This window comes from Erythrolamprus reginae, chromosome 3 (assembly GCF_031021105.1).
Source record: "Erythrolamprus reginae isolate rEryReg1 chromosome 3, rEryReg1.hap1, whole genome shotgun sequence".
NCBI classification, from domain to species: Eukaryota; Metazoa; Chordata; class Lepidosauria; order Squamata; family Dipsadidae; genus Erythrolamprus; species Erythrolamprus reginae.
Window position 1 is genome coordinate 109,951,537 of NC_091952.1, and position 24,940 is coordinate 109,976,476.

Here is a 24,940-nt window from a genome sequence, read left to right on the forward strand (position 1 = left end):
AGAGTTGTTGGCCTCTAGATCTCATATCTGAATACAATGTAAACAAACTATATAGGAAACTGTGAAAAAAATAAAGTTGAAAATAAAAGTAAATTATTTTTTACGAGCTATGGAACGAGATTTGGCAGCTGGGTTTTGCTAAATGCTGTTTCTTTTTCATTGGTGTCTAGCTGAAAGTGCATGTGAACCACCTGCTAGAAGAGAACGTGAACAACCTGTAGATGAACTGATTGCAGAGACATATGCACATAAAGAAAAAATATCATATAAATGTCGCCCTGGGTATGTTAAAGCCTGGTCTATTAGACTTGAATGTAATGATGGAGTCTGGATACATTTGACACCTACTAAGAACTGCACAGGTAAGAAATAAAATAATGTTTTGCAAAAGTCAGTGAAGAAGGATACTGAAATGTTTAAGAAGTATTTTTTATCATTTATTAGTATTTTTTATCATAAGCCATCAAGTGGATGTTGGCTCTTAGTGATAATGTAGATTGATTTTTCTCCTGGACAAGCTCTCTCCAACTTGACTAAGGTTTCCAAAAGGGAAGTCATCCTTGCTGTAACTGTGTTTGTTCACTTTGCTGCCAGGGTTTGAAATAGAGTCCTAATATTAGAACCACCATTAAAAATGCACAACAAAAATATTCTTCCTGTATCTAAACTAAACTAAAAATGTTCAGACTGCCCCCGAAGTTGTTGATACAGTGATACAGAGGAATTACAGAATCTATCTTTTGTACTTCTATAAATGTCTAGTTTGGTACAACAACCAAATGACAGGTACAGATTCCAATGAAAAGTCCTTAGGGAGTTGGGGAGCATACAAATTTAGACAGTCAGTCAGTCAGAAGAAACAATTGCAACCAGCCCTCCTTTCATAGAATACCTGTATATTGAGCAGATTAGAAGAACTGAGAAAATATCTACAGATCCCTCACATCTGAATATTAACTGTTTCAACTCCTCCCCTAACATCTGGATATAAACTGTTTCAACTCCTCCCCTCAGGAAGTCGCTGTAGGGCATTGCATGTCAAAAAAACTAAACACAGGGACAGTTTTTTCCTCATGGCATCATTCTGCTGAACACATTATTCTTATAGGACTATCTTATATATTTGTTTGTCTTATTTACCCATATTGTTTGGCTGTAGTATTATCATCCTTCTCATCTTTTTTAATATTCCCTTTTATTGATAGTATTATTATGATTATTACTCTGTTTCTTTTGGACATACACAAAGCTTTTCTAACCTTATTGTCTAGTCTAAATGCTTCCTGCTGGTCTGGACAATTTGCTTATAGCTCCATCTGCTGGCTAAACTCAGAGACAAATTCCTTTGGTGTCCGATCACACTTGGCCAATAAAGAATTCTATTCTGTTTTGTTCTTCTACTTTTCCCAGTATTACAGACTTCATCAGAAAGCTAGGCCTTTGCATAATATGTTCAAAGTAGGATCCATCCAACTCACTAGAGCAGGCCAGCAAGGAATATTGTAGGTCCTGTCCCCTAACGACTTATACCTGGTGGGACTCAGAAGGGCTTTTTCCATGTTAACTCCCTCCCTTTGGAGAATAAATTAGCCTAGCTCCCAATTTGATACTCTTTCCCTGAACACTTGGTTGGACCCATCAATTGGCTAATTTGACTGTGTGTTGTCACTGGGATTATTGTTTTTCTTTTTAAAAAATTTAATTTCTATGTTGTGCTTTTATTGCTTGTAGGTAGTGTTGGGCGAAGCCAACAAAGTTCGGGTTCGGCGAACTCACCTGAACTTTGCCGTGAAGTTTGGGTGAGGTCGCTGAACCCGAACCCAAACAGCGCCGCTGCGGCATCCTTTTCTGTAAAAATAAACAAGGAGGTGGGGAATTCCCCACCTCCTTTTGCTTCCTTTTATTTTTACCAAAAAGGATGCCGCAGTGGCGCTGCAAGCAAAAGGAGGTGGGGAATCCCAGGATGGGATTCCCCACTGTCCTCCCGGGCGGCGGCGCTTCGCAGTGTTCGAGCAAACGCTGAACCCAAACTTTTAAAAAAGTTTGGGTTCGGCATGTTGAACTTTGCAAAGTTTGGTTTGCCCAACATTACTTGTAAGCCATCTAAAGTCACTCTGAGCAAGTAGGTAACTGTATACATTTTCCAAATAAATAAATTTTCTGCTTTTCTTTGCACTCTGTTTTTACTTGATACCAAGTGCTATGAATTACATCATTATCACTAAAAATAGAAGTTGCTTTTCAGACTGAATGCCAGGAAGAATGTATAGCTGTTTCCATGAATAAGAACTTTGAATTAGCCATGTAATGTCTTAATGAAAGGCATTTCATATGATTACATATCATTCAGAATATTAGAATGTACACACTAATGAGGTGAAGCAGTAGTGCATAAATTCTGAAAATAGTAAGACCAGTTTTAGTTCATAATAACGATGAGATAGAAAAGATGAAATAGGCAAAGGGCGATTCAAGTTCTAGGCAGTCTAAGGGCTTCCCAAATGCTAATGTTCTTGTTATATTACATTGTATTACATATTATTTTAATTTTCAGGAAAATCTTGTGGCAACCCTAGAGAATCTGATTATGCCACTTTTGAACTTGTCCATGGAGATGGTTTTACTTTTGGTGCCCGTGTTGAATATACGTGTATTGAAGGGTAATATTTTTTAAATTGTTTTTCCCCTTTCTAATTATTCATTATATACAACCTGTGTATTACGGAAATCAAAAGCGCTGTCTCCCAAAACGATAATGTATTTATATTGTATTAGCTGGATACCCATCTTCGCGACGAAACTGTGATTGGGTGGTGATTTGTAACTGCCTATTGTCTCTGCTGTGGAGAATGATATCTTTCTTCTCAAAATTCTGGCTGACAATGCGAACAGCCACTTCTGTAGTCATGGGGGCATTGAAACAACCTTGGTGCTCTCCAGAAACTTCCTATCGGTATTAATCACCACTTGGAAGCAGGGAAGGGCTACCAAAATTTTTACTACGACACTGTGGGACGTGGCTTATGCAGGACGCCCTGCATCTTTCAGTGCAAATTGGGTGCTCTGGGGTAGAGTTCCATTTTCGCTACCCCACTGCGTTCTGCCCTTTCCGGGCAGTAGCTCACCCCTGCTTGGAAGTCCTTGTGGCCCTTAGGAACAGAATCAACAGCAGCCTTACATTCCAGAATATACTTGTGTTCATGTAGCAACTTCTGCAATTGGCTAACCAGTTCTGGATTAACACCTGTGTAGATTCCACAACGGATGTCTCTCTCATTGTCATCATCACCAACAAAGTATGTCGGGAGAAATGAAGGCTGCTGCTGAAGTCCCACCCTGATACTTCCTATCCTGTGGTAGACCTGCCCCTGCAGTTTGAATGTTGGCATAACATTTTCCTCCTTCACCTCTCTGACTCCAAAAGACATCATTTGAAAGCATCTGTTGTACTTCCGGGCAGCAGAAAGAAAGTGGTCTGCCATTGGATGCTGGTGGGTAAGACGGCTGTGTAAGGGTTTAGGGTAAGGCTCAAGGGGAGGGAGCTGGACTTTAGCACCGTTGCAGCCTGTCCTGGAAAGTCTCATCCTGCCACTTCAGGGCAGAGTACCAAGCACGGGGTAACTGAGGGCTGAGATCAACCACCTTTCCCCTCAAGTAATCAATCTGAGGTTCATATTTAAAACCAGAGAAATACTTATTAGTCCAAGACATTGATTAGATTTGTGTATCCTTTCATTGCATTTAGCTGTAACTGCCTGAGTAGGGGTTATTAGATGCATACTTTTTTACAGTCTCTCTATTGATTTTGGGATGACTTTGATGATACTTCTTGCAGCTTTCCTTATTTGTGTTTTTTATCTGTAAATCTTTTCCTTTGTTTCTTCTCTCTTCTCTCTTTAACTTGTGTTACAGTAGAAGGAACAGGTTTATCTGAACTGAGGAGGTCAGTTCAAGAAGTGATTTGGGGCTGGGACACTATGCAGGAGAAATTTGGTTCACAATCAGTTTGCTCAGTGGGGGTCGGTAATTGAGACTCATAAGGGAATATATCTCCTGCCACTTGGAGTTCGGAAGCAGTTCCATAGGTGAAAGGTATAGATATTTTGGTGAGGTAGTGAAGTTTAGTATTGTAAGGAGCCGAAACTAGGCCTGAGTGAAGGAATGGAATGTCTGCTAGTTTGAATTGAGGTAACGGAATGTGAGGCAACTGGCAGTTGGAACTTTTAGGGGGGGGGGAGTAGTGGAGTAGAAAGTCTAACTCCTTAGCATCAGTGTGTGTTATTATAATACTGGATAGGAAATACTAATGATCAGATGGTCATTTTGAAAAATCCTTTCTTAGTGAGCATCTAGAAGCCAAGAGGAACATAAGTGCCAAATTTCAAGTTTGAAGGCTTTACTATTCTGGAGATTTTGTGATGAGTGAATGGATTTCACTTTTATATACTTTACAGTGTTCCCTTGATTTTCGCGGGGGATGCGTTCCGAGACCGCCTGTGAAAGTCGAATTTCTGCGAAGTAGAGATGCGGAAGTAAAGACACCATTTTGGCTATGGACAGTATCACAAGCCTTCCCTTAACACTTTAAACCCCTAAATTACCATTTCCCATTCCCTTAACAACAATTTACTCATCATTATTACTGGCACTCACCATTGAATAAGACCCTTAGTGATCCTGATATTTATAAACATAATTATTTATTAACTATAATATTTATTTTTGTTATTTATTTGCAAAAATTATTAGTTTGGTGATGATGTATGACAACATCGGACGGGAAAAACCGTGGTATAGAAAAAACCCGCAAAGTATTTTTTAATTAATATTTTTTGAAAAACCGTAGTATAGGCTATTCGCGAAGTTCGAATCTGCGAAAATCGAGGGAACACTGTATATAGATTCTTGTGTAGGAATTTGTATATGCATACATATACAGACAAGAAGAGAGTCTGATATAATGTAATCTATAGCTCTTGTCTGGCCATCAAGAGGGTAGACACTGATTTAAGAAACATCTTAACATTAGCAGAAGTCCATTCTTTCCATCAATAGGTATTCAATAGGATTCTAGATCTATTCAAGTAGAAATTATGTTCTTGTTAGGGGGCAGAAATTGAACACCTAAATAAATAACTAAAAAATAAGTATTTTTTGTAAGAGACATCATTCTGCACTGTTGCAACATAATATTATTATGCTCTTGAATTTTATATCATATCTATCCCTACATTATATATTTGGACCACATGAGGGCACTCCTATACAAGGGATAATTAATTGAAAGTTTCATTTGTACTCTTTGAGCATTTATACATTACACTATACTACATACGTACATGTTTGTATTTGTCTGAGAAATAAAAAAAAAACCATTTAGTCTGCTTAAAACAGACTGTAATTTTAATACATTTTAAATTTATAGAAGGTATGAAATATCTTGTATCTTATAAAATATAGTAATTGCAATATCAATCACATATATCTGATTTTCATTTAATATGCCTTTTACTACAAGAATGACTTCTAATATAGAGAATGATTCCTGAGATTTTCATTACAAATCTTTAAAATACTTTGTTACACTGAGGTCCTAGTACTCTACTGAGTTTTATTTTTTAAAATCTAATATTTTGTTCCTAGTGCTTCTTGAAATGTTGAACTTTGTCAGGGATCACCAACCTTTCGGATTTCAGGGACCACTAAATTCATAATTTTAAATCCTGCCGACCACTAATATGAATCCAGCGTCCATACTCTCTCTTTCTCTCTCCCTCCCCTCTCTCTCCCTCTGACCTCTCACATCTCTCTCTTTCACTCTCTCACCCCCCTCTCTGTCTCTTTCTCACACACACTCATTCTCCCCTCTCCCTCTCCATCTCTCTCTTTCATTTATGCCAAGACAAGTATAAAAAGGGAAAAGAAGGGCAAATAACTAGCCTGTAAAGATAAAATGAGGGAAACATTCTCACAGTGAACAAAGGCTTGCAACAAAAGTAAAAAATAACAAAAAAAACCCTTACTCCTGTCGGAAAGAGGATCTTACCGGCAGAGTGCTCAGCCTGTTAAAACTGAAGTAAGGCTTTCCGGAGGTCGATGGACATTAAAGCACAAGCATTCATTTTAAAATGAATCAAAGTTTTTATTAGAAAAGTAGAAAAAATAAGTTTAGCCGGAGAGGTTTAACTATGCGTCTTACATCTTTAATAGAGAAAGAACAGAATGGCTGCTAATAGCTTCTCTTCCTGCAAGCAGGAGGAAGTGAGCAAAGCAGGGTTACATCATAGAGAGGGAGGAGCTACATTAACAAACAGAGTTAACCATTTAACTATAGGATGTTTCTTAATGTCTTTGGAGGCTGTCAATCCACAGCGTGACAACTCCAACATGTTAAAAACAAGAAAAAAGTCAAGGAAACAATTGGTCCATTGCTGGGAGAAAGTAGCAAGAAGGTGACAAGCCACAGGGAGAAAGAAGAACGATTTAACTCATTTTTTTGCATCTGTCCTTATTCAAAGGGAAAAAACAGTCCAACCTATCAAAAACAGCACCACAAAAAACAGATTAGGAACACAAATTAAAATAGGGAAGAAAATGGTAATCAAGCAACAAATCAGCAAACATGTAGGAGCAAACAAAGTAATAACCAAAAACCAACATTGGTTTGTCAAAAACAGATGATGTCAGACTATTCTTTTTTTATTTATTTATTTTTTATTTATTCTTTGTCCAATATACAATACATATGAGAGAGAATATACATTAGGAATATATATATAAAGATAGGAAGTAAAAAGAAGGGAAGTGGATAGGAAGAGAATATATATAGAGGAGAGAATATATAAGATAAAAGAGGTAAGAAAAGAGAATTGGACAGGGGACGATAGGCACAACAGTGCACTTATATACGCCCCTTACTGGCCTCTGAGGAATCGGGAGAGGTCAATCGTGGAGAGTTTAATGGAGAAGTGTAGGGGATTCGGGGTTGACACTATTGAGTCCGGTAATGAGTTCCACGCTTCGACAACTCGATTGTTAAAGTCGTATTTTTTGCAGTCAAGTTTGGAGCAATTGATATTAAGTTTGAATCTATTGTGTGCTCTTGTGTTGTTGCTGTTGAAGCTGAAGTAGTCGTTGGCCGGAAGGACGTTGCAGCGTATGATCTTGTGGGCAATACTTAGATCGTGTTTTAGACGCCTTAGTTCTAGGCTTTCAAGGCCCAGGATGGTTAGTCTATTTTCGTAGGGTATTCTGTTTCGAGTGGAGGAGTGGAGGGCTCTTCTGGTGAAGTATCTTTGGACGTTTTCGAGAGTGTTGATGTCTGAGATGTGGTGTGGGTTCCAGGCAGATGAGCTGTATTCGAGAATGGGTCTGGCATAGGTTTTGTAGGCTCTTGTGAGTAGTGTGAGATTGCCGGAGCAAAAGCTGCGTAGGATCAGGTTAACAACTCTGGAGGCTTTTTTGGCGATATTGTTGCAGTGGGCTTTAGCACTTAGGTCATTTGAAATGAGTATTCCGAGGTCTTTTACTGAGTGTTGGTTGGTAGTGAGGATTTGTTTATTCAGTTCATATATGTGGTTTGGATTCTTTTTGCCGATGTGGAGGGTAGAGCATTTGTTGGTTGATATTTGAAGTTGCCAGGTGTTGGACCAATCTGAAATGAAGTCAAGGTCTTTTTGAAGAGTGAGTGTGTTGTCGGTGGTGTTGAAGAGTTTCACATCGTCGGCAAAAAGTACACAGTTGCTTACGATATTATCGCAGAGGTCGTTGATGTATAGGATGAAAAGAGTAGGACCTAGTACGCTGCCTTGGGGAACGCCGCTTTTGACAGGGACAGGGGAGGAAATGGCGCTTCCGATTTTGACAACTTGTTGCCGGTTTGACAAGAATGCGGTAATCCAGTTGTGGAGGAGTCCTGAGATGCCATAGGATTTGAGTTTTAGGAGAAGTTTGTCGTGAACCACTGAGTCAAAGGCTTTGCAGAAGTCGATATAAATTGCATCGATGAATTTTCCTTGATCAAGGTGGGTAGTCCAGATGTTTTTGCAGTGGAGTAGTTGTAGGTTGCAGGATAGTTTCTTACGGAATCCAAATTGTTTTTTTGATAGTAGGTTGTTTGATTCTAAGTAGAGAGTGATTGAACGATTTATAATTGATTCCATGATTTTACAAGGTACACAGCATAGTGATATGGGTCTGTAGTTGTCAACTAGTGATGGGTCTCCTTTTTTGAAGATGGGGATGACTACTGCTTTTGACCACAGTTTGGGGAGAGTGCTGGTCATGAAGGAATTTTGGAAGATGATGCTTAGAGGTTCAGCTATGGCAGATGAGAGTTTTCTTAGGAAGTATGCACAAAGACCATCTGGACCGACAGATAGGGAAGGTTTGAGATCACGGATTGCTTTTCCAACGTAGTCTGTGGTGAAGATGATTTGGCTTAGGTTATTTAATGAGTTAGGAGTGCGATTTGCGAAGAGGGGGGATGAGTTATTACTGTTAACAAAAACGGAGCCAAAGAAGGAGTTGAAAAGATTTGCTTTGGATGGGTCGTCGTGGTACTCTTTGTTGTGTGGTCCAATGAGAGGTGGAATAGGTCTGGAGTCGTTAAGTTTGTTGTTGACGAAGTTGTAGAAGGCACGGTTAGATTTGGAGCGTAGGAGGTTTTCCTCTTGTTTACTGCGGTAGTTCAGACATTCTGCTTTTATTTGTTGGCATATTCTTCTGTAGCGGTTTTTAAAGTTGTTTACAGGACCTTTTTTGTTTCTACGCCAGAGGGATCTTTTTTTGGTTTGTAGTTTCTTTAATGAGATGGGAATGTTGTTTTTCTGTTTTCTTCTAGGAGGAGTAATTGGAACATACAGATCTATAAGTCTATTGATTTGGAGTAAGAACGTGTTGTAGAGGTCATCGATGGAGATGCAGTTGGAGAAGAGGGATTGCCAATTAATAAATGAGAGACTGACGTCTATGAGTTCGTAGTTAGCTTTCCTGAAATTGTACTTAGGTGACACGTTGTTCTGTTGAATGTTATGATGGCGTAGGTTGAGGTTGAAGTTGATCATACTATGGTCGCTGTTGGAGAAGGGTTCTATGATATGCAGTCCATAAATAGCACTTTTACTATTGCAGAAGATGAGGTCGAGGCAGCTGTTGAGTCTGGTGTTGTTTAATACTAATTGTTCCAGTCCCAGGCTGGTGACGGTGTTGTAGATGGCGGTATGTATAGGTTCGGTGGAGCATTCGTTTAGTGTCCAGTTGATGTGTGGTAGGTTGAGGTCACCTAGGAAGATGATGGGGTAGGGGCAGGAGGATGCCCATGTTAGTAGGGAAGTTAATTTTGATGCGTGGGAAGTGTCATAGTTTGGAGCTCTGTAGCACAGTAAAAAGCGGAGAGTGGTGTTAAGGGAAAGATCGCAGATTAGGGTTTCAGGAAGGAATAAATCTTGTGCGACTTGAATGTTTTTTAGATTGAGTGAGCTTTTGTAGAATATGGCTACACCACCTCCTCTGCGGGATTCGCGGTCGGACCGGAAAACCAGGTAGTTATTTTGTGTAATGATGGAGTCAGGAAAGGAGCAGTTGAGCCATGTTTCGCAAACAAAGATTATGTCAAATAAGTTGGTGTTGAGCAGAAGGAGGAATTCTGATAACTTGTTGATTAAACTTCTTGCATTGATTAGTTTGCATTTGAGGTTGTGTTTGAGTTCAGGAAGGGGATTGGATTGCGTTGAGTTGTGGCAGGATTGAGGCAAGGTAGTAAGGGGCGCATTTTCCTATTCATTGCTGGAGGTGCTGGGGAGGTCCGATTGTTGATGTGGGATGGTGGGTGGAGAAGTGTTGGAAAGTTGTGGAGGGGTAGCGGGATTGACAATGAAGGGAGGGTTGTAGGTTTTGGTTCTGATGCAATCAGAGCGGTAGTCAATGTAGAGGTTATTTTCGCCGAGTTCGCACCGTCTCCTGAGTTCGGCGCGTAGTTCGCGGGAGCGGATACGTTGGAGTAATGTTAAGTCAGGTCTGCATCTGAGTTTGTTGTATTTGGTGTTGTTTCTGGCAATGGTGTTCATGGTCCTGATGAATTGTTGTTTGGAAGATTCGTTAGTGCAGACTATTCTGCACAGTCGGGGAGCCGTTGATCCGTCGCTGTACTTTAGTGTGGGGCCGCTTCTGGAGACCTCTAGGATGACATCAGGGGTAATTGTTTGAGGATGTTGATTGTGGATAATGTTTTGTATATTTGTTAAGTCAGTTTCCCCGTTTTCCTCAAGGCCAAAAAGGATGGCATTGTGGCGTTTTTGTGCCCTTTCCATGGCATCATTCACCAGGGTGGAGATGTTGGTGGTAGGGTTTAGAGGAAGAGGTTTTGGTGGTCTGGGTTGGGAGTATGGTGGTGGTGGTGGTGGGGTGCTGCAGGGTGGTTGATTAGGTGTTTTGGTGTTTATCAGGTCTTGGATATTTTTTTCTATGGAGGCGAACCGAGGTTCGATACTTTCGGTATATGCTTGATGGGTTTTTGAGACTGCAGATAAGATTACTTCGGATAAATTGTCGAGTGAGATTGATTTGGGTGTGCAGGATGGGCAGGAATAGTAGAATGAGGGATTGTCGTTGAGGAAGGTGGCAACATGTTTGTTGATGTTAAGGCAGGTATGGTGAGCCAATTTTTTGCAGGATTGGCACTTTGTGGTTCCTTCTTGTGTATTTACATTAGTGTTGCATATAACGCAATTGTTAACGGAAATGTTTGCTTGAGGTTTCTTTTTGGATGGCATTGTGAGGGGTGAGAATTGGAATTCTGTTTGAAGATTCTGAGAGTATCAGTAGGAAATGGAAGTGGCTGCAATGATATTTTCAGCCACTAGATGGGGTTGGAGCTTCTGTTTGACGAATCTGTGAGGATCTGTAGCTTTGGGAAGGGATTGGAAGTGACTGCACTGTTATTTTTATTTTCAGCCACTAGATGGGGTTGGAGCTTCACTGTAAGCTGTGCGATTTTAGGTTTAAGAAGGATAGAGGTTATGAGGAGCAGAGTTGGTCTTCAGCCACGAGGTAATGGGTAATGGCGGTGGTGGGGAGGTGGTGGGGAGGGAGGTCGCAAGTGGCTTGTGGCTTCTTGGTGGGGCTTCTGAGCGCTTCAGAGGCTGTGGGAAGTCCTCCTAGCTTTGGAGATCTTTGTAGAGTTGGGGATTATGTTGGGGTCCCAGGGGATCTGCACGGCGCTAGGGCTCTGGGCCGGTTTCGCGCCGGGTAGTCAGCTGGGCGTCGGGGCTCCAGGTAGCTGGGCTCTAGGAGTCTTGGTTTCAGGGTTTCAGGGGGAGTCCACGTAGCGCTGGGGCTCTGAGCCGGTTCCACGCTAGGCAGGCAGCTGGCGTAGAGGGGAAATCCTCAGGGGAATCCTCGTGGCCAGTTATTGGGCAATCATCGGTCTCCCTGTAGCTGGGAAGCTAGGCTCGAGGAATTCTCGGGGGGTCCCCAGGGGATCAGCTCGGCACTAGCACTGGGCAGGTTTTAGTACTCACCCTCGGGAGTTTTCTTTATTTTTGTGATTTTTAATGTTTTTGATGTTTTTTGCCGTTATCTGTCGGAGCAGCAGTTCCCTCCCTCCTTCTTGTTGCCCCACCGGAAGCAGTCGTGTTCATTCTTTGACAAAGTGGACCAGAGGAATACTGTCTATATAATTTGCTTGGACTTCAGTAAGACATTTGATAAAGTAGACCATAACCTACTACTAGAAAAATGTGGGTTAGAGAGCATCACCACCAAATTGATTCGTAACTGACTGATCAACCACACTCAACGTATAGGCCCCAATGGAACTTCATCTACATGGAGCGAAGTAAGCAGTAGAGTATCCCAGGGCTCTCTTTTAGGCTCAGTACACTTCAACATCTTAATCAATGACTTGGGCGAAGGGATAGATGGGGAACTCATCAAATTTGCAGATGACACCAACCTGGCAGGAATAGCCAACACTCTGGAAGATAGGCTTGAGATACAGAAAGGTTTTGACAGACTTGATTATTGAGTACTATCTAACAAAATGAAATTCAGTGTTAAAAAAGTAAGGTTCTACATTTAGGCAAGAAAAACAATGCACAGGTACAGTATATGTGGTACCCTGCTCAACAGTAGTAACTGTGAGAGGGATCTTGGAGTCCTAATGGACAACTATTGAAATATGAGCCAGCAGTGTGCAGCAGCTGCCAAAAAACCCAACACAGTTTTAGGCTGCATAAACAGAGTGATAGAATCAAGATCACATGTATTTTTAATACAACTTTATAATGCTTTGCTAAGGCCACACTTGGAATACTGCATTCCATTTTGGTCACCACAATTTTAAAAAAAGAGAAGAGCATCAAAGATGTATGTCTAGTTTACTGAAAAGAAGGACCAGGGGAGACATGATAGCAGTGTTCCAATATCTCAGGGGCTGCCACAAAGGAGAAGGAGTCGAACTATTCTCCAAAGCTCCTGAGGGTAGGACAAGATGCAAAGGATGGAAACTAATCATGGATAGAAGCAATTTAGAACTAAGGAGAAATTTCCTGAAAGTTAGAACAATTAATTAGTGGAACAATTTGCCTTCAGAAATTGTAAATGCTGCAGCACTGGATGTTTTTAAGATTATGTTATATAACCATCTGTCTGAAAGGGTGTAAGTTTCCTACCTAAGCAGGGGGTTGGACTAGAATACCTCCAAGGTCCCTTCAAATTCTGCTATTTCTGTTTCTATATTTAATATGTACAATGTTGCTTTTATATTATTCTGTGCTGTTTGAGTCTTTTTTTTTTTTTTTTGTGAAAAACTGGAATATCAAACTCTGTTTTGGAAATACAATATTGTATATCCAGAAGTGGTTTGAATTTGGTGATAGTTTCAAAGGTTTTGGGATGGAAAATAAATTTAAAATTTGGGAAGAATGAGTTTCTCATCTTTTTCTAACTGGGAATAAATACCAAACTTGTTTCAGGAAAACTCTTCTACATTTACAAGAATAATCAGTAATAATTGAAAAAATGTATCATCTCAGTATGTATCAAATATGTTTTAAAATATAATCATTTTGCAGTTTTAGTGTGTTTAGTTCACAATTTTATTTTAAATTATTAGGTATAAGATGCTCAGCCAATTTAATTATCGTGATTGTCGAGCAAATGGATGGACCAATGAGATTCCTCATTGTGAAAGTAAGTAAGCTCTCAACATTTTTAAGGATCAGAATAGTAAAAATTGACTTCAATTCCCATAAACTGTCATGATTATCAAGCAATATCATTTCTGGCTTTAGTTGTGAATTTCAAAACTATTCAGTTTTTCTTATTATTTCCCAATGAAATAAACTCTTCACCTAAATGTTTATAAATCAAACATTTTAAATAATTTCTACTAATATCTGTTTCTTCTAAACAAGTTTCAATATTTCAAATAATGAAATAAATTTGTTTTTTGAGGAGGGGGAGAGCAGGCTAGATTATATTTCATGTTATATGCCAAAACTTAGAAAAAGTAAATATTTGTAGTCTTAATGTGGTGCCTCTTCCTTAGTTTCTTGTTGTGTCTGTTGCATAGTTTCTTCTGTCATGTCCTTGCCTTTTGTCCATGTCTTCTTTAAATGTTCCTAGGAAATCTCATGGTATTAAAACTGAGTTAGTCAAAACCTCTTGTAGCAGATGACTGGGCTGAGCCTAAGGAGGGGGTAAAGCATGAGACCCTGCACAGCCATAAAATATCTAAGTTCAACACACCTTGAATATCTCTCTTATCTCCAACACATTTCTCTTAACAATCAGCTGGCCAAATTCTTGTAGGGAATTTAAACTTGCAATGATTTTTTATATTCATTTGAGCTGTCTCATCTCCTGGTTTTTTGAGTGTTTGGTACCTCTACCACAGGTGGGTTTAATTATTATTATTTTATTTATTACTTAGATTTGTATGCCGCCCCTCTCCGTGAACTCGGGGCGGCTGACAACAGGCATAAACAAATCGTACAAATTCAAATAGATTCAAATAAATTTAAATATTTTAAAAAGTTTAAAAAAGAACCCCAATATACTAACAAGCACACACACAAACATACCATACATAAATTGTACGTGCCCGGGGGAGATGTTTCAGTTCCCCCATGCCTGACGACAAAGGTGGGTTTTAAGAACTTTATGGAAGGCAGGGAGAGTAGGGGCAGTTCTAATCTCTGGGGGGAGTTGGTTCCAGAGAGTTGGGGCCGCCACAGAGAAGGCTCTTCCCCTGGGGCCCGCCAACCGACATTGTTTAGTTGACGGGACCCGGAGAAGGCCCACTCTGTGGGACCTAATCGGTCGCTGGGATTTGTGTGGCAGGAGGCGGTCTCGGAGGTATTCTGGTCCAATGCCATGAAGGGCTTTAAAGGTCATAACCAACACTTTGAATTGTGACCGGAAATTGATTGGCAACCAATGCAGACTGCGGAGTGATGGCGAAACATGGGCATACCTAGGTAAGCCCATAACTGCTCTCGCAGCTGCATTCTGCACGATCTGAAGTTTCCGAACACTTTTCAAAGGTAGCCCCATGTAGAGAGCGTTACAGTAGTCGAATCTCGAGGTGATGAGTTCATGAGTGACTGTGAGCAATGAGTCCCAGTCCAGATAGGGCCGCAACTGGTGCACCAGGCGAACCTGGGCAAACGCCCCCGTCACCACAGCTGAAAGATGGTTTTCTAATGTGAGCTGCGGATCGAGAAGGACGCCCAAGTTGCGGACCCTCTCCGAGGGGGTCAATAATTCCCCCCCCAGGGTAATGGACGGACAGATGGAATTGTCCTTGGGAGGCAGAACCCACAGCCACTCCATCTTATCCGGGTTGAGTTTGAGTCTGTTGACACCCATCCAGGCCCCAACAGCCTCCAGACACCGGCACATCACTTCCACTGCTTCGTTGACTGGACATGGGGTGGAGATGTAAAGCTGGGTATCATCAGCGTACTGATGATACCTCACCACATGCCCTCGGATGATCTCACCCAGCGGTTTCATGTAGATATTAAATAGCAGGGGGGAGAGGACCAACCCCTGAGGTACCCGACAAGGAAGAGACCTCGGAGTCGACCTCTGACCCCCCCACTAACACCGACTGCGACCGGCCGGTGAGGTAGGAGGAGAACCACTGAAGAACAGTGCCCCCCACTCCCAACCCCTCCAGCCGGTGCAGAAGGATACCATGGTCGATGGTATCGAAAGCCACTGAGAGGTCAAGGAGCACCAGGACAGAGGATAAACCCCTGTCCCGGGCCCGCCAGAGATCATCCATCAATGCGACCAAAGCAGTTTCCGTGCTGTAACCGGGTCTGCAGCCCGACTGCTGGGGACCTAGATAATCGGCTTCTTCCAAGGACCGTTGGAGCTGGAGCGCCACCATCTTCTCAACAACCTTCCCCATAAAGGGAAGGTTGGAGACTGGACGATAGTTATTAAGTACGGCTGGGTCCAGGGAGGGGTTCTTGAGGAGGGGGTGCACGAGCGCCTCTTTATAGAGAGTTGGAAAAACTCCCCTCCCCAAGGAAGCGTTGGTAATCTCCTGGACCCAGCTCCGTGTCACCTCCCTGCTGGCCGAGACCAACCAGGAGGGACACGGATCCAGTAAACAGGTGGCGGAACTCACAGATCCAATGGCCTTGTCCACTTCATCAGGTGTCACCAGATCAAACTCTTCCCAGACAGGTGGACAAGTACGGGCCCCAGTCACCTCGACTGACTCGTTGTCAGTCGACTCTGTTTCCCAATTGGAGTCGAGATCGGCCCGGATCTGAGCGATTTTATCAGCGAAAAACGTGTTAAAATCCTCGGCACTGCTCTGCAAGGGCTCCCCAACTCCCCCTTGATTAAGAAGGGAGCGGGTCACCCTAAACAGAGCGGCCGGGCGGGATTCCGCTGATGCAATCAAGGCGGCATGGTACGCGCATCTTACCGCCTTGAGCGCCACTTTGTAAGTCTTAATAAAAGCTCTTACAAGTGTTCGATCAGATTCAGACCTACTCTTCCTCCATCGCTTCTCTAGACGTCTCTTCTGGCGTTTCAACTCCCGGAGCTCCTCACTGAACCATGGAGCTCTACGGGGTCTAGCGCCATGGAGAGGTCGCAAAGGCGCAATCCGGTCAAGAGCCTCCGCTGCGGCCTTGTTCCAGGCCTCCGCAAGAGACTCTGCTGAACTGTGGACAAGTGCCTCTGGAATAACCCCAAGCACCGTCTGAAAGCCTTCTGGGTCCATCAGGCGTCTGGGGCGGAACATCTTAATTGGTTCCGCCTCCCTGCAGGGAAGGATTGGAGCCAGGAAGTCAAGCCGTAGTAGGAAATGGTCTGACCATGACAAAGGCAAAGCTTCTAAGCCCCTTAGTCTCAGACCATTACTCAATTGCTCGGAAAGGAATACCATGTCAGGTGCGTGCCCTCCCTCGTGAGTCGGACCCTGTACTACTTGAGTCAGGTCCATGGCTGTCATGGTGGCCATGAACTCCTGTGCCAACCCAGAGGTTTCACTGAGTGACAGCAGGTTGAAGTCCCCCAGGACAATGAGTCCGGGGAACTTCACCGCCAACCCGGCTACCTCCTCGAGTAGCACAGGCAGAGCTTGTGCCACGCAGCTGGGAGGCAGGTACGTGAGAAGCAAGCCCACCTGAACCTCTAAGTCCAACTTCACAAGGAGGGACTCGCAACCTGCAATCTCCGGAGCAACGAGCCTACGCAGGCAAAGGCGCTCCCTGGCTATAATAGCCACTCCTCCCCCCCTTCCCTGGGGTCGAGGTTGATGCCATATCTGAAACCCGGCTGGGCAAATTTCCGAGAGAGGAACTCCTCCTTCCGGGCCCAGCCAGGTTTCAGTTACACATGCCAGGTCGGCCTCCTCATCCAGGATTAAATCACGGATGAGGAGAGCTTTATTTACCACCGACCTGGCATTGAGCAGCAGCAACCTGAGCCCAGGGCCAGAGTTACACTCATCACCAGTGCCCTGGGTTGAGCTCAGGGAGCCAGAACAAGGAATAGTTATTAGACAGTGATCCCTTGTTCCCCTGGAACGGCTAGTTCCATGGCTCCCGCCATATCTGCCTCTCCCCAGCAACACCGGGATATTCCGACCCTCTGCCACCCCAGAGATCAGTGCCCCTTCCCCTCCCGCCTCTCCGGCGTCAGGTGGGCCAAATATCTCATTCATACTATTTCCATTCATCCCGTTCATCCCGTCCCTGGCATAACCCCACCCACTCCAACCATCGCACTCATACCAATCATTCATTCCATACATGTCATTGCACCCACTCCAATTGTGCATCGGTTAAACCCCCCCCAATTAATTAAAAATAGATTAAATTAGCGATAGATTAGTGTACTAATAAAATATTACAAATATATAGGATATAAAATTATAAGTCTAAATAAGTTAATAAGATAAGAAGTTAAGAAGTTAATAAGATAGTATAAAAATATAAAATATAAAATCAGATCTTAATTAATATCAATCATCAGTCAATCAACCAATCCAGGTCCGAAATCCTCTATAGATCTTCCAAATAGTCTTAGAGTCTTAAAGTCTGCTGTTTTTTCTATAGTCTTGCCACTAGGGGCGCAGTTCTTCTATGGTCTTAGTAGTAGTTGAGGAGATGGGAAAATGGTGAAAAATGGTGTGGGGGGGAGATGACAAATGATGACAAAAAACAGGAATTAAACGATAAACAATATCCCCAGTCTAATTGGCCATGATGATTCTGGCAGTTAATTCCATAATTCTCACCCCCCTCTAGTTCTTCAGGTCACATTAGTCTCTGTGAGCACTCATACTGGGCGTCTGTCTCCTTCATTCCATTTTATCCCCCCTTGGCACCAGCAGCTCTCACCCATTGGTGCCATACCGGGGGGGGGTGTTATTTCTGGATATTCCTCGCCCACCATATCTCCGCAGATGTCCTCCACCACCGACTGCAGGTCGCTCCCACCGGCCTGGATCGTCAGCGGCTTTGGTCTCACGAGCAGGCAGGGTCACCTCAGTTCCAGCGCTGATCTCTGCTCCACTCCGCTCTGCTCCGTTCCCTCCGTTCCCTTCCTTTCCGTCGACCCTCGAACCTTGCCTCCACCTCGCCTCCACCGCCTCGGCACTGTTCCTCCCAGTTCAGACCCCTTGGTGATTTCATGATAATGTCATGGATCCAGTTCAGTCGGTGCCAGTCCATGGGCACCACCACCATCTTCTTTTGAATTATCTTTGAATTATTTATTTATTTTTCTTCTGCACATGCACAGAGATTGAGTTTCTAGCACTGTACATGCATGGCCATTTTATTTTTGGCTTTAAAAAAAATGATTTAATTTTTTTTGCACTGCGCATACACAGGCGCCACACAGCCCGAGAGGAAGCGAACCGGGAGCAAACTACGTTAGAACCCACCCCTGACCTGTACTATTTCAAATTAAAAATCTCTCCTTTCAATTTGTCTCAACAAAATGATATCATTTTATGTTTCAGCTTTTCAGTCAAAAATATTTCCCCCCTTAGGTAGTATTCTGATTGAAAATTCTTTATGTACATCTATGTTGATCTTCAACCTGATATTAAAATGTTTTTGGAGAGCTTAATTTCTTGTCTTCCTTCTAACAAAATACATAAGAATATCTCCTAATGTATTTCTTAACTTTGCATAATGTATACTGTTCCCATATACATTATCTGTCTTTGCCTACATATCATCTCCAACCCATTACAGAAATTCTGTAGAGATTGAACTATCTATTCTTTGTCTACACAGGGGTCTTTTGAAACCACTCTGAATCTCAGGCATAATTCTTTTTCTTCTTTCATTCCAATATGACAAGATTGTGTAAATCTTTTTTCCCTCTTTCTATTATTATTTCTGCCTTTTAAAAAATTTGTTTCACCTCTCTAGTCAACTGTCCTAGAGATTTTTCAAGATTTTAAAAAAATCTCTTCTTTCACTTCCTCCTTAATATTTATAAATCTTTCTTCCAATCTCCCTTAAAATGTAGTCATATCTCTCTTAACAGATTCAGATACATTCTACCTCCACTCTTCAAATGTTTTTTTTTAATCTTTGGAATGATTATTTTTTCCTTGGGTGCTTCCTTTTCCAAGTTTGCTGATTTTTCCAGTAGTATCTATTTCATTTATTTGTAATCCAGAAAGAGAAAATGAGCCAAGTAGAAAATTAAAAGAAGTTTTTCTCTGCCATCTTTCATTTGCCTTTTCTGTATTACCTTAAACCTTTGGTCCTTTCTGACACTTACACTTTGAAGTTCTAAAGTCACATGTTCTGTTTTAAGATTCCTTCAGCTCATTATTTTGAAGTTTACCAATTCTCTTTACTAAAACTCTAAACACTCTGTATTCCCACTAAGATATGTATTTGTTAAATAATTTTAAAAGCTCTGTGTAAAACTAATATTTCAAATTTCACTATCACTTTTATCCATCTTAAACTTATTTAGACCAAACTCCCATCAAGCTTTTTGCTGTTGATTTTATTTTTTTTAAATTATAATTTATTTATATCCAGAAAATCTTTAATCCATCACCCTCACCGTAGTTAACTGTTCTGCTATTCCAAAAAGACATTTTCCCTTTAATTAAAAACAATTGCAATACAAATATGCTTAAGACAGTGAGGTTTTAAGCAAAGCCAATGTCTTTAAAGGCTCCACTGTGGAGCTGAGCTCTTTGACTTTCCTGAGTCTTCTGGCTACTCAGATTTACAAATCAGCTGCAAGGACTTAATAGTAATAGAGTTGGAAGGGACCTTGGAGGTCATCTAGTCCAACTCCTCCTCACGCAGGAGACCTATACTAGGGATTCGTACCTCCGAACTGCAAACTTTCTGATTGACAAGCTCAGTGTCTTAGCCACTGAGCCACCTAGTCACCTTAAAATCTAGCTGTGATTCTCAATTATGTTCTGCTACACCCCTATCCAGGAAAAAGTAAACGTTTCGCCATCCCCCCCCCCCCCCCCAAAAAAAAACCCTCTCTGCCAGGACAATTGTTTGCAACATTCGGCACATTTTCACCGAAAAAAATGAAGCAGCTTATCAGTCTGATTAGGGTGTAATGTATTTAAATGATGCCTTAATTTATTTAGATTCATGCTGTCTGCTGCCAACATTTTTAGACCCATTAAACATACCAGCCTTGTCTCATCTCACCATAGTCACAGTGAAGCCAAGCGTACATACGCTTCATCATATCCTTGTCTTAGCTTTTGGGAGACTTACATCTGTCTCATTATCTCCATCTCTCTCCCCCTTTCTTTTCATCCCTGTTAAATATTTTTCTATGGTGTTGCTTAAGGGTTTGTTACTTGTACTTCATATCTCATGCTCTGTGCTCTGTGTTATTGTTCAGTGCAACCCCCCCCAAATTCTGCGGCAAAAAAAAGCATGTTTCCTGGGTTCATGCCCCCCCCTGGCATTTCTCTGTGCCCCGCCCCACTATTTGCCTTACGTGAAAGAGCATTCCAGAGCACAACGAGCAGTATCTTGGTCTTGCTTTATTCAAGGAGGCTCTGGTGGCTCATGCTTATCATCCAATTATCAGTCTTCATCGCAATATTATCTCCACTCCTCCAGAGACACCCTAGTCTACCATTGTCATCACTTGAAAGTCACATACATTCTTAAATTGCAAATTGCACAGAGATAGGTCTGCTTATATTATGTCCTCAAAACATAAATTTATATAATAACTTTCATCTAGAAAATTCAGAATCCTTTATCACTTGTGCAACAGCCACTTTCTGGGTTACCACAATTAAATAAGCATAAATGGTTATAGATATAATCTCTTACATTTAATGCATGTTACCCATCTTGTTTTAGACAATATATATTTTAACTTCCTAGATCATCCCTTCATGCTGCCCTTCTTTCCTAATTGGAAGTTGTAGCTGCGGAGGGTGTAAAAGTGTGACCTCCACAGCCCAGTCCCCACATCCAGCTCACAGAGATAGGAGTCCTAGTCCTTCTATTTGGCCGATGAAAAATGAAGTAGCGGAGAAAGGACCATGGGTGCCACCTTCAACTAGGCATTGTTTGCACAGACCGCTGCACCCCCAAAAGGCGCCCCTGAAGCTGCCTCAGCCAGGAAGAGGCAGCAACTGCCTGGTCCCTGCCACAGCTCACTTGCCAACCTAAGCCACCAATGCCTGCCGGTCTCCCATGGGACACCCTCTGCTCCGAATTGAAATCCCTGCTGGTGCTTCGGCCATCGCAGCGCCCAAGCACAGTCAGCGACTTGAGTATACGTTGAGGTCGGATTTTTCAGCACATTGAAAACCTTGGCGAATAGAATAGAATAGAATAGAATAGAATAGAATTTTATTGGCCAAGTGATTGGAAACACAAGGAATTTGTCTTGGTGCTTATGCTCTCAGCGTACATAAAATAAAATATACATTTGTCAAGAATCATGTGGTACAACACTTAATGATTGTCATAGGGGTCAAATAAGCAATGAAGAAGCAATATTAATAAAAATCTTAGGATATAAGCAACAAGTTACAGTCATACAGTCAACATGGGAGGAAATGGGTGAAAGGAATGATGAGAAAAACTAGTAGAATATATACTCAAGTATATACGGTATATACAAAATGTATATGCCAAATATACAGAGAATATTTTCAAAATTTGAAATCACAAAACGCTTGATAATTTTTGCTATAACTAATCATTTTGTGCATTTTCTTCAAGATGCCTCAGTATTAGTGTTGGGTGTATGAGTCCCATTCATTATTTTTTGCTGATGTCTTTATTGTTAAATATTTTCTACAAAATCACTGTTACTATTTCTGCAATAATAATGCAGTTCGTGGTAATTTATCTCCCATTATTTGCTCGATTACCCACTGTGATAGAGTAAAAGATTTCTATGCTGATTGAGAATGTCCCCACATCTATTTTTTAATGATCACAGTGAATTCATTAGTAAAAAGACTTTTTTTGTTTCATTTTAAAAAAACATTAAATTTTCCATTTTGCTGGAGACTATACTGTGCAGATCACCAGATTTTTAAATATTTATGGTTGGTGATACGTTTCATTGCCTGCTTGCTTTTTTCTAAGACTTAAACATTTCTTAACTAGCTTTATATTACAATATTACTCTATTTGCAGTCAACAAATGTCCTCCACTAGCACTACCAGAAAACATGAGGATTATTCAGGGTGCAAAATTTCAAATGAATGAAGATTTTTTATATGGTGACCTAGTGATATTTGGATGTACTGGAAAGCTCAAAATAAAAGGATCTAATAAAATTACTTGTACTGCTGATGGCACGTGGAGTGCACCTGTTCCAGAATGTATAGGTGAGTGAGGGGAAGTTATCTGAACTCTGAGTTGCAGTGATTATTACACTCCTTTGTCATAGCTGTGTCACTCTTTGATTGGCTTGGAGTTCTATGGGCTACAGAAAGACTGGACTTATTTGGTCTGCCTCAGACAACTGATGAACCCCAATTGGTTCTAAATGGAACTTACTAAGTAAAATGGGAGAAAAGAGATCTAGAGTATCACTGGAGGGCAACAAAAAGTGAAGCCAGGTGAGTGTGAAATGGAGTTTTACTAAGAACTATCTCATGGTGGTAAGATCAGGGAAGTGTCCATAGTATTCTCTCCTTATTGCACCTAGTTGGTGGTTTCATTCAAGGCAATTCAGTTTTTCCAAAGGAGAATTGTGAGGAGTATGCTAGACATATGTTAGATACATTATTTGGATTCATTCTATAATGCATTTTAAACCTGAGGGAAGCGCCATGAAACTAATTGAGACTTCGTCTATTTTCATTGTCTGGAAGGAAATTAAAACCTATTAATCCTGATCATTAGCTTGTCCATCAGTATAATACATCAATTTTCCTCCTGGTAGGCTAAGACCTCCTGTCAGGTGAGACGTGGTTGAGTTCTGGCAGTAGTAAATTCCTTCTTGGGAAAGAAAAATGGTCCTTCACTTAAGGAACCAACGTACTCGTTTCTCAAGAAGCCACGATTAGCTGAACAAATATTGATTCATATTGTCCTAACCTATAACCCTTCCTGGGGGAGGTTATTAAGAACAAGCAATTGCTTCAGAGAACTGTGGAGTAAGTAACTTTTTCAGTCAGTTTTCAGATCTGAGTACAGAATTAAATTGATCATACCTGTGGTGAGAATAGGATGCATCCATCCTTTTTGTCCTTGGTATTTTAGTGGCTTTTAATCAGGGTAACATTTTGAGCTGCTTTTGAGGATTAGATTGGGTAGCACTGTGTTGTAATAGTTCTACTCTTTCCTCTGAGACAGCTTTAGTTAGCATTCATGGAAGGAGAGGTCTAGCCCATAGATGCTGCTTTGCAGGTTGCCTCAGTCCTCATCCCCATTTCTGTTTAATATTAACTTAAAGACACTTCTTGAGGCTGAAAACATTTCACTTGATTGTGAAATAGTAGATTTATTATCGTTCATCCTAATGAGTATGAAAAAGGTTACTTCTTCAACCTGATTCTACATAAATCCTCTTAGGATGAAAAATGAGATTAAAATTTACAACAATATCTCTTTCTTCTTTAAACTTTTTAGTAATACAGCATTTTTGCTTCAACTGAATAAAGAGGATATTAATGAAAAAAACATTTTGTTTGTATTTTATGGTAGAAATAACTTGCCAGGCAGGCCCTATTGAAAATGGAAATCTATTATCACCAAAGCTCATTTACAAGGAAGGTGAGAGAATACGATTCTCCTGTAATGATGGATACACGTATATTGACAGATCAGATGCCTTATGTACTGAGACTGGATGGAGTTCAAGGCTTCAATGTACAGGTTTGTATATGTTTCTAATGGTCATGGTTGTTTTGAAATCTTATACACATTTTAGTCTTCTTGTTATGCATGCCTAAAAATGTAGCTCCAATCAATCTGACCAGGTTAAAAACCTTGTGGTAAAATAGGAAAATAAATCTTTGTATGTCTTCATTTGATTTTGTTTTTATTGAACATGCCGAGAACATGAATAAGAAGCATTGTCTTAGAAAATTCATCATACCCTTTTTAAAAAGTAAAAGAAAATACTGCTTCAATATCCCTTTAGATCTATGGATTTTTTACATTATACTGAATTGATTTCCTAAACTAGCTACAATTAACTTTAAAGGGATAATTCAAAAAGAGCCACTAAGTCTATAATTTCAACTTTTTAATTAAATAAAAACTCAGGGTTCGTGGCTTCCTGGAACTTGTGGAACCAAATGGCATATTATACTTCCCTAAGTGATGAGACTTAGAAATGTCTTTCTTCAAAGAAGGATCTTATTCTTCTGAAGATTATTTGAGGCAAACATTTACTTCTGTCTTCAATCTATCATTAGTAATATGGCTCAGCAATAAATGTGGGGCCAAATAGGAATGAATGTTTCATATAGCATTTCTTGGACAGTGGAACATAATTCATCAAGACTTTGTGTCTAATGCACAAGGTATAGAAAAAATAATTGTTTCTTTTAGGGAAAATTTGGGTGATGGTGCCACAAGGGATAAAATCTATTTATTTATTTGACCTCTTTGCTGCCCAATCCATAAGTCTCAGGGTGACTTGCAAAATAATAATACAAATACAATAAATAAGAGCAAAAAGAGAAGTCAAATATAATATAAAAAACTAATCCCATGATAAAACCCATTAATATAAAAAGACATAATCACAAGCATACACACCATTCATACAGTTTGGCCATGAAAGTTGTACAATTCATGCCCCCAGGCCTGTTGGCAGAGCCAGGTCTTCATGACCTTACAGAAAGCCAGTAGGACAGGAGCAGTACAGACATCGGCCTTGTTGGCAACCGACCTGGCATTGAGTAGCAGCAGCCTGCGACCAGAGCCCTGACTACCAGCTACACGGGATGAGACCGGGGGACAG

At 41.1% G+C, this 24,940-nt stretch overlaps 1 protein-coding gene across 3 annotated transcripts in view; it reads left to right on the plus strand.

The window, feature by feature from the left end:
* The window catches only part of CFH (complement factor H), a 127,992-nt gene that overhangs the window by 18,879 nt on the left and 84,173 nt on the right, over positions 1-24,940 (plus strand). For all 3 annotated transcript variants that reach the window (XM_070746351.1, XM_070746350.1, XM_070746353.1), the window contains exons 2-6: positions 171-362; positions 2,555-2,660; positions 13,115-13,191; positions 22,155-22,349; positions 23,674-23,844. In XM_070746351.1, the coding sequence (XP_070602452.1) occupies positions 171-362; positions 2,555-2,660; positions 13,115-13,191; positions 22,155-22,349; positions 23,674-23,844 (741 nt within the window). The remainder of the gene's footprint in view (positions 1-170; positions 363-2,554; positions 2,661-13,114; positions 13,192-22,154; positions 22,350-23,673; positions 23,845-24,940) is intronic.